The sequence below is a fragment of the Salvelinus sp. IW2-2015 genome, unplaced genomic scaffold (genome assembly GCF_002910315.2).
Source record: "Salvelinus sp. IW2-2015 unplaced genomic scaffold, ASM291031v2 Un_scaffold1124, whole genome shotgun sequence".
NCBI lineage: Eukaryota > Metazoa > Chordata > Actinopteri > Salmoniformes > Salmonidae > Salvelinus > Salvelinus sp. IW2-2015.
In genome coordinates this window covers 220,086-238,816 of record NW_019942739.1, presented here as the reverse complement: position 1 = coordinate 238,816, position 18,731 = coordinate 220,086, and the positions used below count along the sequence as shown (strand labels likewise).

General features: G+C 43.1%; 1 protein-coding gene across 1 annotated transcript in view; it reads right to left on the bottom strand.

Moving 5' to 3' along the window:
• The window catches only part of LOC112069809 (TSC22 domain family protein 2), a 53,089-nt gene that overhangs the window by 5,517 nt on the left and 28,841 nt on the right, over nt 1-18,731 (bottom strand). Inside the window, exon 2 of the mRNA XM_024137181.2 lies at nt 3,323-3,374. Coding sequence (XP_023992949.1) covers nt 3,323-3,374 — 52 coding nt within the window. The remainder of the gene's footprint in view (nt 1-3,322; nt 3,375-18,731) is intronic.

The following is an 18,731-nucleotide window of genomic DNA, read 5'->3' as shown; positions in this document are numbered from 1 at the left end:
AAGACATTTTTGTCTTATTGGCTCAAATCAGGATCCTAGTTCGAATCTTTCAACAGTCACCCACACACAAATAAACCTTGCTGCGAAACAAGAGTTATTCATACTATAAAGCAACTATTCCTAGCCTAGTGTTGTAGGTCAATTAAGTACGATAGTACTGCATCATGGTTCTTGTTGATCCTAAAGTGAAGTACATCAAGCAGAGGACTGCAGGTTGAGATATTGACAGCTATATACCTGGACACAGTATGTTTCGTACTTATACGAGACAAGCTTAGTCAATTCTAGGGCGGCTGATCATTAGTCATTCATTGTAAGATTATTAAAAATGCACTGGGCGGACATTGACATCTTCAATAAAACAGTAATTTATTTTTTTACTAGAAAACTGAAACGTTCAGAACAGCACATACAAGGGTATTGTTAAGATATTTTCTCCAAGGCTCAGTGATAAATCACTTTCATACGTACACCTGGCATGTGCACGCATCTCCTTCCAAATAAAAAATAAAAAAAACAACTGAAGTTGAAATCTAAATTCATCCTGCTAAAGATGACCGATTGTACAATTTATAAGCCACAAAGAATAAACCAGGTCGCCGAAAGCGGATGGCGCAGGAGGCACAAAATACATGTAACACAGACAGACATACCATAAGTATGCTCATACAAGAATTTACCGGGTTCAAGCTGGAGTTTGTGAAATTGTCAAAGTTTCGTTAGTTAGAATGTTTTTTTATTGAAGTACAGATTGGTAAACTACAATCAGGAATCTAAATGTTTGCATTCATCAAATACATTAAAACGTAACAAAAACTTTGTCTGCATATGAAATAAAAATTTGAAAAAAAACACTGTTTAGATGAACAAAAAGATGGGGCAACTTCATTTTCTGCTTAATGTGAGCTTCTGATTCTCCTTCCTCTTAATCCTCATCTCCCTCCCTCGCCCCGCTCCCCCCCCGTCCATTTACCATCGTTCAGACTGAATAACTAACTATACGTTACAATAAGAGCGTTGGATAAAACGTGAGGTAAGAGTGGTTTGATTATAGATCATGCAGAAAATGCTAAACAGCATCCCCCAAAAAACATTTGATGTGAAGGAGGAAATGAAAAAAAAAAAGTAAAAATACATAGAAGTGTACATTTCAAAAATAATACAATATATAGGAATTACACAGCTTTGCGTCTTGTTACAAAGTAGGTTGAACAATTTTCACAGCTTTTTTTTTTTTTACCCCCAGCCCAGAAATTAAATATGCGCAATAGAATTTTCAAAAAGGTTGGGGGAGTATGGCAATTTCTCTACATTTTTTCCCACAAAAAGAAAATAGCAAAGGAAATGAACAGTGTTCTTCATCAAAATATAACCACCGAAAATTCATTGAAGAATATTATATTTGAAGAACTGGTGTTCACCTGTACAAAACCTCTACGCTCTCAAACTTTCTACCTCTACAAAATGTACATTCAACCTGGATTTCATCTCATTAAATGAACTGCCTTTAGTGTTAGCGGTGCTATGCCATAGGAAATTGCCATTTTAAGAACTATTGCCTATACGGAACTACTTGTTGCATTAGACTACCAAAAATGCCTGACCGATAATCTATCATAACAGAAACGTATTTTTTATTTATTTTTTAAAATATAAGTATTTCTGTTACATTGTTCATTTACATTATGAAAATAGCAGCCCCAAAATAAATAAATGCAAACAGTAAAACTGAACTAATGAAGGTATTTTTTGGTACTTGGGTCAAAGTGTGGTGGCTCTGGGAAAACTACTCTCACCTTCTCACCGGTGAGAGACACATTCCTCTTATGATGGGTGAGAATCCTCTCCCCACCTCAGTCTCTTTGTCCTCTCATTCCAACATCTTTTCCACTCATCACCAACAGCCCAGTGTTTTTTGGAGCCCTTTCGACACCTCCAGTTATCCCGCCACAAACGGCCCATCACTCTCTCCCCTGCGTGGGACGCAGCCTGCGCTGGCCCTGGCCAGTTCCCCTTCGACAGAACACGGGACGCCGGCCAAAGAATGCTTTCACAGGATGGTGATTGTCTAATACTGGGAAGGCCCGACGACAGCAGCAGCACACTGAAGCATGGCTCTTACGCCACTCAAAAGACAAGGTGGCAAACAAAGGCCGATTTTGCTTCTCAAAAAACATAATCAAGTGTTGATTATGTTATGGTTGGTAGTTGGTTGTTTGGGGACTCCTCCTCGGTATTTCGGGGAGGTGTGTTACGGAGGCAGGTGATCACGCTGAGGTGACGTTGGGCTCTTGAGCAGGCTGAGAGCCTGGGCTGCACCCTCCAAGTGGGTTTGGTATTGGCGTGATTGGTGGGGGGTTGCTGCTGAGGCGGGGAGGTGCTGCCGGCCGGGCTTTTTGGGTGGACGACAGCTGGTGAGCTGATCAGTGTTGGCGCAGGGACTTGAGCACAGCGTTCTCCCGCTCCAGCTGAGAGTTCCTCTATCAAGCTTCCTTGATCTGCTCCTTCAGCCCCACCTCCTCCCTCACCGCATACATCAGGTGGCTCTTCACTAGTCCTGAGGAGAAAGAGAGGAGGGGGAGAGATTAGTACAACAATCAGGAGCATATAACACTACAGAGATGTGAGGGGTCAGAGGGCAGCAAGACAGAGATACTACCATGTCATGGGAGGGGTCAGAGGGCTAGCAAGACAGAGATACCTACCATGTCATACGATGTGAGGGGTCAGAGGGCTAACAAGACAGAGATACTACCATGTCATGGGGGGTGCAGAGGGCTAGCAAGACAGAGATCTACCATGTCATCCGATGTGAGGGGTCAGAGGGCTAGCAAGCAGAGATCCTACCATGTCATATAGATGTGAGGGGTCAGAGGGCTAGCAAGACAGAGATCTACATGTCATACGATGTGAGGGGTCAGAGGGCTAGCAAGACAGAGATCCTACCATGTCATATGATGTGAGGGGTCAGAGGGCTAGCAAGACAGAGCCTACCATGTCATATGATGTGAGGGGTCAGAGGGCTAGCAAGACAGAGATCCTACCATGTCATATGATGTGAGGGGTCAGAGGGCTAGCAAGACAGAGATCCTACCATCAACGATGTGAGGGGTCAGAGGGGCTAGCAAGACAGAGATAACTACCCATATATGGAGCTACCATATCATGGGAGGGGTTACATCAGAGGGTTAGCAAGACAGAGATACTACCATGTCAAGTTTTACCACTGACTTCAGGTCAAAAGGCATCGCCATCAACTTTTCAATACGTTAGTAGTGCCTAGCTAGTGGGTAGAAAAATGCAGAACTAGAGATGCACTCACCATCGCTTGCTCGATCTTGTTATCGATGGCTACAACACTGGCTCCAGAAGATCTGTGGAGAAAGAGTCAGAGAGAAAAGAATGTCAACATACCGAAGGAATGAGGAAAAAAGGCCCCCGAATTGCTTTGAAGAGAATCATCAATCCTCTACGACACATTCCAATGTACATTTCTGTTTCCCCATGCAGCGTAATGCAGGGATTTAGGCTCAATCCTGTTTAAAAACCACATTTGACATCGTCTGCTTTTCCAGCATGTAGAAGAATGCTGCCTGCCTCTTAATAATGTTTTTTTTTTTATTAAAAAAGACAGGCTATATGCAATTGGGATTTAGGCTAGTTGAACATATAAAGGGGTTTAAGCAGCACAGAKGKKTATGGGGGGGGGKGGGKKGGGATTAGGTTTACAGCACAGAACCCAGTGCTGAAAGGGCTACGCAAAATGAAGCTCCATTGTATGGAAAGTAATCGTTTCATGATACTGTGCACTTCCAATAGGCCCAGGGACAACGTGAGTCGTACATGACGCATTTCAGCTGCACATTTACTCCAATTTGATACCTAATCAAGTGCAAACATATCCTAAGGATAAGGGAATAAGTACATTTGCATAAAATTGTTATACTGTAGAGTATAAAAATGCGTGGGCAACTGGTCGCTGCATTCTAGCGACAGAACAGCATGCCATACAAAACAGAACAACTGATCCCATTATTATTTGATAACATTATTTACGTTTATAATGCATATCTCACAAAAGGTGCATTTAATTTTGATGCACGTGTAAAAACTGCGCATTGGTCACAACACCATGTGACGTGAAAAAACGTTTTTAAACACCATTCTCCAAATAATTATGTCAGATGTAATACAATATATACATATCATGTTTTGACATGCTTTGTGTCGACATCGATTTGAGGATAGTATTTTATTTTGCAATGTTTTGTTGTCTAGGCGACACAGCCTACAGTCGAATACACAGCATACTGTGTACCCTTTTATGGCGGTTACCGACACTTCTCCCTTGCTCCGTTTAGCGTATTACCCTTGTAGAAAATGCATTATACTCACGTCGTTCAGTGGCCAACGTCTCGTAGACACATTAAATAATCTCATAAATCTCTATTTAACCCCCCCAAAAGGTTGCGTTTCTGATCCCTTTAGCAACGCCCGGTCGATGCCTGTCGTCCACTGACTACACCGCCCCATCTGAACAAAGGCGCTTTCGCGCAACACGCCGCTAGAAGGTGCACTGGCAAGACAACATATTGTCCAGGTCTGTAATTGTGTATTTTAATCTTTTACTGATCCTGCTGAATAGATTCAACTGTATTATTCCTCCACATGCATGAGTGAGGTGAAACTATACGATCCATGCTGTTCTGCTCTCCAAATACAGTGAAAGTTTTAGGTTTCCTCGCTATACTTCAAACATGAACAGGACACAGAACATTAATTTGCTGATCAATGTTCATATGTATCAAATGTCCCTTTACAGTTAGGACTTAGAGCGCATCGTCCGCATGGGATAAGTGTCTACAGTTGATACATGTTTGTGTGTGAGAGAGAGGTTGAGTGAGAGTGTGTGTCAGCATATAATTCAACTGTTGCCTAAAATTATGCTGGCGCGCAATTTAACTAACAATTCGCCAAACTGTTGACAAGATCATTTTCAAATTAGGWCCCGAGTATTCCATTAATGTCTTTGGCTCCTCCATTCAATGTAAACAAGTAATCGATCAATCGTCGGCGACCATTGTATCCCCACGGCTATGTGGGCTACGTGACTCGCTGCAGCTCAGCAAGGCGATGAGTGGACGTGCAGAGAGGGCGCACTGTACCCCCAAGGCTATGTAGCCTACATGACTGACTGAAGCTCAACAGGGCGACGAGAGGACGAACAGAGAGACAGTCACAACTGCCCAGTCAAAACACCACATTGAAGCTACTAAATGCTRCAAAGTAGCCAAAGCACTTAAAATCACTGCGGCTCTCAAACTTGATACAATTGCTAACAATGCCGTGGAGATAACAGGTACCAACAAGCAGATACAGCAACTACTATCCAGGGTACATTCGCAACTATGTCCTTCTAACTGACAATATATAGAGCAAGAGCACAAGCAAATTGGTTAAAAAAAATCCCGCATAGATGATGCGTCTAATAGAATAGTAAAGACAGCTACACAATGAGGAAATAGCCTCCAAATACAGTATGTCCAAATACTCAATASTATTACCTGCATCGTGCTCTGTAACAAACCACACGTTCTGAATTTGTGGGTGAGGATCCTGGCGAGTAGGGAAGACTGTAGCTCCTTTCGCAACGCATGGTGAACAAAACTTCCCAAATTACAACTCTCAGAAAAGTCAAAAGAAGAGTCCACGGTCTCTCTCTCTCTCTCTCTCTCTCTCTCTCTCTCTGACTCGTAGTTATATCAGTGTTTTTGATGGGAACGAGTGTCTCCAGTCTTTAAAAGCGTTTTACATCACATGGACTTGCCTGGAAGAATGTTAGGGGAGGAGTTTGGTGCGTCTGCATTCTAATTTGTCTACTCAGTGGCAGGCTTAATATAATCATATTTACTTACTGCTGCTGCAAAACGTAATCTCACACTGCATGTGTTAAACCACACCTTTATCAATCAACTTAAGTTTACTCATGCTTTGCTTGGCCAGGTCACATGTTGTAAATGAGAACTTGTTCTCAACGAGCTTACCTGGTTAAATAAAGGTGAAAAAATGAAATAATAATAATAATAATAATAATCTCTCAAGTATGTGCATGTTTGATTTGTATCAAGCCCAAATTGTGGCACTTACTTTGGTTATCAAATATCAATATGGTATTTCAGGGTGATACTATTGTCAGGTTGTGTGGGCCTGATCATTTTCTTCGCCTACACTTGACTTAAAACCCACTAAAGTCAATATCCACGCCCCTGCGGAAATATAATTATCATATAAAAAAATGTTTTTTTTTAAAGAAATCTAGTCAATTTCATCTAGATATGTTTCTTTGCATTGGATTTGTTTCCATCCACCTATGTAACACTTCTACTTCTGAGGTGAAAGGTGTCAGACCATGAGACATCCCGAAAAATAGTCTGTAGCGTCCGGACGGTTATGACCCCACACTATTATGAGCCCTTTACGGAAGGATGACTCTCTCGAACRCRATGGTGTTCTCCGTTTCACTCTACAACCCCCACAAGCGTCTTGGGACGTGTCTGAAGTCGGTACAGCCGATATGCCAACTTSTSTCTGTAGCRTCYGAACAGATTTGGGCTACACACTAATATGACCCCTAATGTTTTGAGTAAAGAACATTTTATTTGTAAAACATTCAAGGTCTTGTTAATGACTACATGTCCAATTTGTATCACTTTAAAAAAGGTGTAATGCAGAAATCGCTCCRCCATTTCCTGGTTGCGTAATTGAGTCATTTGAGATKTTATTTTACCTTTATTTAACTAAGCAAGTCAGTTAAGAACTAATTCTTATTTTCAATGACGGCCTAGGAACAGTGGGCCTAGTGGTTAACTGCCTTGTTCAGGGGCAGAACGACAGATTTGTACCTTGTCAGCTCGGGGATTCGAACTAGCAACCTTTCGGTTACTAGCTCAACGCTCTAACCACTAGGCTACCCTGCCATCCCAACTCCCGAGATGGGAGTTCCAATCCTCCGGTAGCCGCTAGATGTGGTTGTAAACAGAGCGGTTTCTGTTTTCTTCCTACAGTTTCAATGGTTTAAGCTACAAAATATTATGACCCCATCACTGAGAGAGAAGACTAAGGAACACGTACATACAGTTGAAGTCAGAAGTTTAAATGTAATTGTATAAGGTGAATGTAAACTCAGATTTATTTCATCACATTCCCAGTGGGTCAGAAGTTTAAATACACTCAATTAGTATTTGGTAGCATTGCCTTTAAATTGTTTAACTTGGGTCAAACATTTCGGGTAGCCTTCCACAAGCTTCCCACAATAAGTTGGGTGAATTTTGGCCCATTCCTCCTGACAGAGCTGGTGTAACCGAGTCAGGTTTGTAGGCCTCCTTGCTCGCACACGCTTTTTCATTTCTGGCCACAAATTTTTCTATAGGATTGAGGTCAGGGCTTTGTGATGGCCACTCCAATACCTTGACTTTGTTGTCTTTAAGCCATTTTACCACAACTTTGGAAGTATGCTTGGGGTCATTGTCCATTTGGAAGACCCATTTGCGACCAAGCTTTAACTTCCTGACTGATGTCTTGAGATGTTGCTTCAATATATCCACATCCTTTTTCCCTCATGATGCCATCTATTTTGTGAAGTGCACCAGTCCCTCCTGCAGCAAAGCACCCCTACAACATGACGCTACCACCCTCGTGCTTCACGGTTGGGATGGTGTTCTTCGGCTTGCAAGCATCCCCCTTTTTCCTCCAAACATAACGATGGTCATTATGGCCAAACAGTTCCATTTTTGTTTCCTCAGACCAGTGGACATTTCTCCAAAAAGTACGATCTCTGTCCCCATGTGCATTTGCAAACCGTAGTCGGTCTTTTTTATGGCGGATGTGGAGCAGTGGTTTCTTCCTTGCTGAGCGGCCTTTCAGGTTGTCGGTATAGGACTCGTTTTACTGTGGATATAGATACTTTTATACCCATTTCCTCCAGCATCTTCACAGGGTCCTTTGCTGTTGTTCTGGGATTGATTTGCACTTTTCGCACCAAAGTACGTTCATCTCTAGGAGACAGAACGCTTCTCCTTCCTGAGCGGTATGATGGCTGCGTGGTCCCATGGTGTTTATACTTGCGTACTATTGTTTGTACAGATGAACGTGGTACCTTCAGGCATTTTGGAAATTGCTCCCAAGGATGAACCAGACTTGTGGTAGTCTACAATTTTTTTATCTGGGGTCTTGGCTGATTTCTTTTGATTTTCCCATGATGTCAAGCAAAGAGACACTGAGTTCGAAGGAAGGCCTTGAAATACATCCACAGGTACACCTCCAATTGACTCAAATGATGTCAATTAGCCTAACAGAAGCTTCTAAAGCCATGACATAATTTTCTGGCAATTTCCAAGCTGTTTAAAGGCACAGTCAACTTAGTGTATGTAAACTTCTGACCTACTGGAATTGTGATAGTGAGTTAAGTGAAATAATCTGTCTGTAAACAATTGTTGGGGAAAATTACTTGTGTCATGCACAAAGTAGATGTCCTAACCGACTGGCCAAAACTATAGTTTGTTAACACAAAATTTGTGGAGTGGTTGAAAAACGAGTTAATGACTCCAACCTAAGTGTATGTAAACTTCCAACTTCAACTGTACATACTGCTTCCCTCTACTATGTCTACAAGCTGTTAGAACAAGACCAGGCACTGAATCTGACGGGGGGGAAATAGCATCCATATTTTATGTTATTTTCTACACAGAAGATCATACAACATTGTCTAATGATCTTCTGAATTTCTCAATACCATTATGATGCATCAGTCACTTCAAAYCATACCATCTTGAGATTGACACTATTTCAGACTGATTTTTAATAGACTCATAGCCCAAATTGTAAAAAGTAAACTTTGGCCGTTAATTACAGAACTTAGTTTTTTGTACATGGTGGGGCCACGGAAACATTTTCCTATCAAAATGGGGTCGCGGGACAAAAAAGTTTGGGAACCCCTGAATTAAACAAATCAAATATCCAACAACTTTCCTCATGTCACCAAGGTCCTTACTGTCCAGTCTTCTGTGGCTGTTTCAAAATGCAAACATCCAACCATCAAAAATCAGGTATCAAAATATGGGAAAATGTGGATCGTTTTACCTTTCCCAGTGTCTCTACTCAACAGTGGACGACTGGGGAGCCATACTTCTTGCTGTGATTACCTACTGTAAACATTTTTGGTATGCATTGGACTTTTATGTTGGCTATGCATACTACAGCTATACAGACCAGGGACTGAGGGGAATGCGATGCCAACAGGTCCATGATAACATGCGAGACAGCTAAATGAAGTGACCGCATTCCACACAGGGGCCTGAGTTAATTTAAATCTGACTGGTTGATAAACAAGGAGAGAACAGCACATTCTTCCCCCTTTGAACCGACCAATTAACAAATCCAGGACAAAGGAGGAAACAGAATGCCCAACGACTAAGTATGGAATGTGTTTATCCATAACAGAGACAGCAGTCGGCAATKTCCCAATAGGAGCTGGGGAAGGATGATGGACAGGGAGGGGTTAACAGGAGGGCAGACACTGGCAGCCAAATCTAAAAGGAAAACAAGACGGCCGGTACATTTCATTACGGGAGGGGACCTATGGGCCGTTTATATAAAGAGACACGGCTTGCTCTGTGTGCCACCCACAACAAGGACCTGTTCTGACCCCAAAAGTGCACGTGCGTGTGCCCCCCCCCCGCCAGGAACACAACAGCAGACATTCCAGTCACCCCCAGACCTCCCAACACAACGCACCCACACATGTATCACCCCCGCGACGCAAACCCAAACATCCAAGTCACCTCACTCCCGACRGGGAATCGGCAGAACCACAACACCCCACATTTAGGTCAGGGGTGCTGACCGGATACCAGGGACACAAAAACAGAGAATACAAGCTTTCAGAGATGAAAAATCGAATTAGTTCTTCAACAGGGGACAGATGCACAGGCACACTTCGCCCTGCAGAACACCACACCAGGCAGCGGCAGCTGAACAAATCATACTTCAACCCCTCGACCAATGGGGGGGGGGGGGTTTAAGAGATCACTGACTGACGCAGTCTCTCAAATAGCCGCCTGTCCCTTAAAATAGCTGGCACACGTTTCAGCAAATAAACACTGGTCTAAATTAATTGTTTACGAGTACTGTAAAGATTGAACAACAGAAGAGAGAAAGAATACCAACATCATTGCCATGGATGAAACAGCAGTGGTCGGCTCGACTAGCAACAATATCTCACTTTGGTATTCAATGTTTGTCCAGTGGGACAAACATCTGTGGGTGAAGTGAAAGTAGGTTAAAGTTGTTAAAACAGAAAATACTTCAAGGCTAAGCATTAAAAAAATAAATGACAGTTAAGTTGCACCTAGTGGACGGTATTAAAAAGGCATCATCCAATGTCCTGGGGACGAGGGACAATCATTGAATACTGAAGTCTATCTGGTGTGATCGCGTTGCAACTACGKGGGATACAAGGCACAAGAGAGAATGAAGCGCGAAACCTGGGGTGTATGATAGGGAAAGGGCGATACACCCAGTCACTTGTACGAATGCAACAAGACGGCGCCGGAGAACAAGGCTGACGTTTTACGTATTCCTAACCAATTGTGTTTCTTTGCGTTGTTTGTAACTTATTTTATACATAATGTTGCTGATACCGTCTCTTATGACTGAAAATAACTTCTGGACATCAGAACTGCGATTAATCACCATGGACCGGCAGAATCCTTTTTTTCCTTTAACGAGTCTGACGAGCCCGACCTGAATTATAACTTCGCTTTCTCAAGAACAGGCCCAGATCCCCATCATTTGCGTGAAGRGAAGGCGGAGAAAAAGGGGCCAGAGGGCGGGCTGCCTTCTGAGAATTCGTAGGCGATCGAATAAACCCCCACTTCCTTCCATTCTGCTAGCAAACGTGCAATCTTTGAACAATAAAATAGGTGACCTACACAGAAGATTAATCTACCAACGGGACATTCAAAACTGTAATATCTTATGCTTTACGGAGTCGTGGCTGAATGAACCCACTATCAACATACAGCTGGCTGGTTATACGCTGCATCGGCTGGATAGAACAGCGGCGTCTTGTAAGACAAGGGGCGGTGAACAACGCATTTTTGTAAATAACAGCTGGTACACTATCTAAGGAAGTCTCAAGGTTTTGCTCGCCTGAGGTAGAGTATCTCATGATAAGCTGTATACCACACTATCTACCTAGAGTTTTCATCTGTATTTTTCGTAGCTGTCTACATATCACGACAGACTGATGCTGGCACTAAGACCGCACTGAATGAGCTGTATTCCACCCTAAGCAAACAGGAAAACACTCACCCAGAGGCAGCGAATCTAGTAGTTGKGGACTTGAATACAGGGAAACTTAAATCTGTTTTACCAAATTTCTATCAGCATGTTAAATGTCCAACCAGAGGGGAAAACAACTCTGGACCACCTTTACACCACAGAGACGCATACAAAAGCTCTCCCTCCATTTGGGCAAATCTGACCATAATTCTATCCTCCTGATTCCTGCTTACAAGCAAAAATTAAAGCAGGAAGTACCTGTGACTCAGTCAGTAAAAATGTGTTCAGATTAAGCTGATGCTAAGCTACAGGACTGTGTTGTTTGCACAGATTACAATATGTTCCAGGATTCCTCCGATGTCATTGAGGAGTACACCACATCAGTCATTGGCTTCATCAATAAGTACAGGGCCCCTCAGGGGTGCGTGCTCAGTCCCATCCTGTACTCCCTGTTCAGTCATGACTGCACAGCCAGGCACGACTCCAACACCATCATTAAGTCTGCTGATGACAACAACAACGAGACAGCCTATAGGGAGGTCAGAAACCTGGCCGTGTGGTGCCAGGACAACAACCTCTCCCTCAACATGATCAAGACAAAGGAGAGGATTGTGGACTACAGGAAAAAGAGGACCGAGCACGTCCCCATTCTCATCGACGGGGCTTTAGTGGAACAGGTCGAGAGCTTCAAGTTCCTTGGTGTCCACGTCACCAACAAACGAACATGGTCCAAGCACACCAAGACAGTCGTGAAGAGGGCACAACATAACCTATTCCCCCTCAGGAGACTGAAATGATTTGGCATGGGTCCTCAGATCAGCAAAAGGTTCTACAGCTGCATCATCGAGAGCATCCTGACTGGTTGCATCACTGCCTGGTATGGCAACTGCTCAGCCTCCGACCGCAAGGCACTACAGAGGGTAGTGCGTACGGCCCAGTACATCACTGGGGTCAAGCTTCCTGCCATCCAGGACCATCTATACAAGGCGGTGTAAGAGGAAGGCCCTAAAAATTGTCAAAGACTCCAGCCACCCTAGTCATAGACTGTTCTCTCTGCTAACGCACGGCAAACGGTACCTGAGCGCCAAGTCTAGGTCCAAGAGGCTTCTAAACAGCTTCTACCACCAAGCCACAAGACTCCTGAACATCTAATCAAATGGCCACCCAGACTATTTGCATTTGCCCCCCCTCTTTTACACCGCTGCTACTCTGTTTTCATCTATGCATAGTCACTAATAACTCTACCTGCATGTACATATTAGCTCAACTAACCGGAGCCCGGTTATTGACTCTGTACCGGTACTCCCCTGTATATAGTCTCGCGATTGTTATTTTACTGCTGCTCTTTAATTACTTGTCACTTGTATTTCTTATTCTTTTTTTAACTGCATTGTTGGTTAAGGGCTTGTAAGTAAGCATTTCACTGTATATATATATATATATGCCTGTTTATTTAAATCAGATTCAAATCAATTTCATGTTCAATCAATTGAGTTCTAGTTCACCTGTTGTATTCGGCGCATGTGACTAATAAACCTAGATTTCACCATCTGAAATGTGTCTTCCGCATTTAACCCAACCCCTCTGTATTAGAGAGGTGCGGAGGGTTGCCTTAAAAATCGACATCCATGTCTTCGGTCGCCCGGGGAACAGTGGGTTAACTGCCTTCGGTTACTGGCTCAACGCTTCTACCCGCTATAGCGGCCTAGTCTTTGCAAGTATGATCTGCGATGTATTTGTTATGTTTATACTCCTCACACCAGTCGCAAAGTTTAAAACATTTTATTGAGCAAAAGCAATRAAATGTGTTGTTTTACAAGGTCAGYCATAGTAGTACGGGGCCACTGGCTCAAATTAGGGCCTATCGACAGAGTTTACAGCATATGGGGGAAACCTTATTTATACTAGGAGTTCACCGCATATGGGCCTCTCTTCTTCTCAACAGCTGCACTACAGTCGCTATACCAGATGATGTCAGCTGAGTTATTAGCCATTATCCTYATCTAAACCAAATGACGTCAGAGTTAGCCATTATCCTCATCTAAACCACGTCTCCATCATCTAAACCACGTCTCCAGAGTTATTAGCCATTATCCTCATCTAAACCACGTCTCCAGAGTTATTAGCGATTATCCTCATCTAAACCACATCTCCAGAGTTATTAGCCATTATCCTCACCTAAACCAAATGACGTCAGTTAGCCATTATCCTCATCTAAACCACGTCTCCAGAGTTAGCCATTATCCTCACTTTAACCAGATGGCTAATAACTCTGCTGACGACATCATCCTCACCTAAAGCAGATGTCGTCAGAGTTAGCCATTATCCTCACCTAAATCAAAGTCAACAAAAAATGACTTCAGTTGACTATGAACTATGTCAAACAGAACAGAAGCCTAGTTAATCAGGTACGTTAATGTTAAATAGACCATTCATGTCTAGCCATTTGTTCACTCAAGACCAGACGACTAAAAAGGGACAATGGTCCTGCATGGTAAATATAAAATCGTCAAGCAAGACAAAAAAACAACAACATTGTTATAAACCAGCTTTGCTTCTCCACTATCTTAATTGATGGTGCCCATTATGTAAGTAAACAGCCCAGTACAAACCTGCCCGGAGGGCAGTCTTCTAGGGGTACTGTGAGGGCTATTGGGCTAATGTTTACCTTTACAAACAGAGAGCCAGGGGGAACATTTAGAGCTTATTCAGATTGAAGAGAGGCGAAGCAGAGGCATCGTAACAAAGTTTCAATGTTCATTTGTTTATCTTTCATGGAAGATTCCTTATCCATAAAATGAAGTGGACAAACCCCTCTTCACACTATTTAAGATAATGTTTAAATTCTATTTTGACATGATCAGTAAAATGTAAAAACAATACGCACCATAAAAGTATTTAACAAATTGAAAAGTAATCTTGATATGTAATACCCCCCCCCGTCTGTTAGGTTTATGTATTCTTTTTTGTATTTTTTTGTGTGCATAACTTTTAAAAAATAAAATAAAAAAGTTTATAATTTACATAATACGTACATAAACTTTTCAATTTACATAAGCAACGGGAACATCATGTACCGAGAGGGGGTTTGGGGGGCTTGAAGCGGCATGAACGCACGTAGCCCCATGACCTGGAATGTGTATAAACTCACTGGCTGACGTATTTAGCGTTTTCCTTAGATCCTGCATGGCGCTCTCCAGGGAACAAGTGCTGCTGATGGTATAAATGTTGACATTCCTGTTAGGTAGGTTTTTAAATGAATAGCGACATTGACACATGGCCTTAAAGGAGGTCCATACAGAGACAAGTACATGTAATTTTGGCTACAGGTAAGTCTGTTCTACCCGTCAAGAAGTACACTACATGACCAAAAGTATGTGGACATCTGGTCGTCGAACATCTCATTCCAAAATCATGGGCATTAATATGGAGTTGGTCCCCCCCCCCTTTGCTGCTATAACAGCCTCCACTCTTCTGGGAAGGCTTTCCATTAGATGTTGGAACATTGCTGCGGGAACTTGCTTCCATTCAGCCAGTAGAGCATTTGTGACGCCTAGCCCGAACCATGAATAACAGCCCCAGACCATTATTCCTCTTCCACCAAACATTACAGTTGGCACTATACGTTCAGGCAGGGTGCGTTCTCCTGGCCTCCGCCAAACCCAGATTTGTTCGTCAGACTACCAGATGGTGAAGTGTTATTCATCACTCCAGAGAAAGCGTTTCCACTGCTCCATAGTCCAATGGTGGCGAGCTTTACAACACTCCAGCCGATGCTTGGCATTGCGCATGGTGATCTTCTGCTTGTATGTGCTGCTCGGCCATGGGAACCCATTTCACGAAGCTCCCGACGAACAGTCCTTGTGCTGACATCACTTCCAGAGGCAGTTTGGAACTCGGTAGTGAGTTTTGTGACGAAAGATTTTTATACACTTCTGTAGCCTACCACTTCGCGGCTGAGCCGTTGTTGCTCCTAGAGACGTTTCCACTTCACAATAACAGCACTTACAGTTGACCGGGGCAGCTCTAGCAGGGCATAAATTTGACGAACTGACTTGTTGGAAAGATGGCGTCCTATGACAGTGCCACGTTGAACGTCACTGAGCTCTTCAGTAAGGCCATTCTACTGCCAATGTGTGTCTATGGAGACTGCATGTCTTTGTGTTAAGATTTTTCAATACACCGGTCAGCAACGGGTGTGGCTGAAATAACCGAATCTACTCATTTGAAAGGGTGTCCACATATATATATATAAAAGTATGCACACAGTATGCTTTGCTACTGTGCTCAAGTGTAAGGATAACCCAGAGATCCACAGAGGACACAGCCCGGGGATTCAGGCAACTTGATCTTGGATTACCTCAATGTGTAGGTGCCCTAGTCGGGTCCCATTTACCCGTCATAAGCCCACCACTCGAAAGTCACACAGACTACTTATATCGGAAGGGTTGGCTTTTACGCTACTGCTACTCTCGGTTTATCATATATGCAAATGTCACTTTAACCATATCTACATACTACTTCAATCAGCCCGACTAACCGGTGCCTGTATATAGCCTCGCTACTGTAATTTTTCACWGTTTTTTTTTACTGTTGTTTTTATTTCTTTAATTACCTAATACCTTTTTTTTGCACTGTTGGTTAGAGCCTGTAAGTAAGCATTTCACTGTAAGGTCTACTACACCTGTTGTATTCGGCGCAAGTGACAAATAAACTTTGATTTGATTATTCAACAAGGGGTCGTCGACCACCAGTCAAGGTAATCAAATCAAATTTATTTATATAGCCCTTCTTACATCAGCTGATATCTCAAAGTGCTGTACAAAAACTTGTTAGTAGAATTCCAAGAGTGTGCAGAGCTATCGTCAAGGCAACGGGTGGCTACTTTGAAGAATCTCAAATATAAAATATATTTTTGATTTGTTTAATACTTTTGGTTACTACATGATTCCATGGGTGTTATTTCATAGTTTGTCTACAATATGATTCTACAATGTAGAAAATAGTGAAAATAAGGAAACTCTTAAAAGTTTGGATACACCTACTCATTCAACTAGCACTGTATATACATGTTTATTTAATGCATTACGAGAATAACATGCAGTCGTTTCAGCTTTCGCTTTCTTCAGTGTGTTGTCTGTTCAGGGTGAAATGGGAAACAGCCAATAATAATAATAATTGTTGTTTCCCAGGCTGGATTGTCTTTGAGATGGTGGTCTGAAGCCATACAGGAGTGCTGCTGTACGCTGGCTCCTGACCCTGAAGCAGTGACATCCTGGATTGGCTCTGCACAGGAGCCTGCTGAGGAGCAGGTGCGTGGGGTATCAGGCCAGCGCCTCCGAGCATACACTACATAACGGCAGAAAAGTTGAACACAAGCTGCCAGTCCATCTCGACCTGCCTTTCTTGAGACCACATGGTGAATTCACCAAGCTCCTTTATATTCTCCCTTGCAGCCTTTTCGCTGTATTGCGTCTTTCTGGATGCTCTGCCACCTGGAGTGAACAAGAAAGCGATTACTGTCAGCCAAATCAACAATTTAAAAAATGTCGATAAATAAGTTAATGTGGCGTCACCAACAAAACATCAAGTAAAATAACATGTTATACTGTCCTATACCTGCAAGAGGTATTTTGCTGGCCCGCGCTCCTCGAGTCAAGAGATGAGTTGGTTGGACTTGAGAGGGAAACTAGGGGCAGACTGCTCAGAGTTGGGGCTACTGACGGGACCCGGGGCTGGTCTTGCTGCGTGGCTTTTCGTCAGAGTCTGTGTGGGAGAGATTGATAAGCAAAGTTACCCAACAGGATACATTCACTATGAACAGTGACTTTTGTAAGCAAGCAGCTAGCATTCCACGATGTAAAGTTGTGGTGAAATAACTCAATGGCAACTAGCTCATAGTCATTATAAGCATTTGGGTGGGAGTGATAAGCAAAGTTTACAAAAACAGGCTAGCAACGTTTTGTTAGCAGCCAGCTAGCAGACAACGTCAAGTAGTGATACTTTCGTTTCATATAACTTAGAACTAGCTAGCCGTCTGGCTAATACATTAGGACATAGTGTCCGGATGACTTTTCTTAGCTACGATTACACAAATAAAATAAAAAAGTACTTGCCAAATTCTTGCTCTTCATCCGCTGCAGTTACACTGGACTCCATAATGTGGGGAGGGATGGAGGCAGGTTGCGTGATGAGGAAATTGTTCAATTCCCTATAAAAATGGACAGGCCTCTCTGCCAATACCACTCAGTCTATTCTCATCTTTGGCCCGGCGATACGCATATTTCATGTCTGGCGCTGCTTCCACAAAATGATGGTGGCCATGTTCAAGCTATGGTGTTGTTGATATCGATACGGATATGTACAAACAGTAAGCGTGAATGCAAAGCATAGGGATTTCTCTGGCAAACGTCAGTATATACATAGTGCCGGAAACGTCCTGACCTTAAAACCTCGTAAATCACCTCTCACGTGACTACAATACACATTGGCCGATACATCTCCTCACACTGCAATGCTTGGAGTGGGGGTGAATCTCAAGCAAAGCTCGCCCCCGCAGCCTTCAAAAGGTGGCGTAGAAGACAAGATTGCAAGTTTACATTACAGTAAAAGGTCTAGCTGAGGGTATTTTCTCAAAACCTCTCCCTCGCTCTCGTAGTGTGAACACCTAAGTAACGAGCCCAGTATAAACCTGGTCTATTGGGCTAATATTTAGCCAGGGGGAACATTAACATACAGGGCCCACACTGATGTGCAGGAACTCTGGGGGTTGCCCTGACAATAGTAAGTCTGTACCAGCGTTATTTTTACTCCTTATGAAAGGCCTATGTTCCATTTTGACTGCCTACATGGGTGCCCTGATTCTGTAGGTTGTTATAGATGCGCTTTGCACCACCGCAATTCAAACCCTGCTTCTATACATTAGGTTCAAGCTTGTTTTTGAGTCAGATCCAACTAATACTGATACTCCGGTAGAGTCAGCATTGGGTTGGGGGAAATCAACTTAACCTTTGCACTCCAGTTTGACTGTAGGGTTGGGAAAAGAAAAGAAAAAAATCTCTGGATTTGCAGAAATCCTGGTTGGAGGGTTTCTGGAATAAACAGGGAATAAGTTGACAGAATCCTCCAACTGGGGTTTCTAACCCTATTTGATTGTAAGATGCTCTTTAGTTTGAAGGGAATGCAATGAGCAGCGGTTGAGCCGCTGGGTTGGTTACGGGTTTGTTATGATACCCGTTCCATGGGGAGTGGGAGGACAGATTTTGGGAAAACGCACACACACGAGGCGGAGGTCAGCCAAAAGACTGACTTGACACCTGGACAGCACAGCAACTAGCCCACACACACACACACACACACACACACACACACACACACACACACAGGATAGG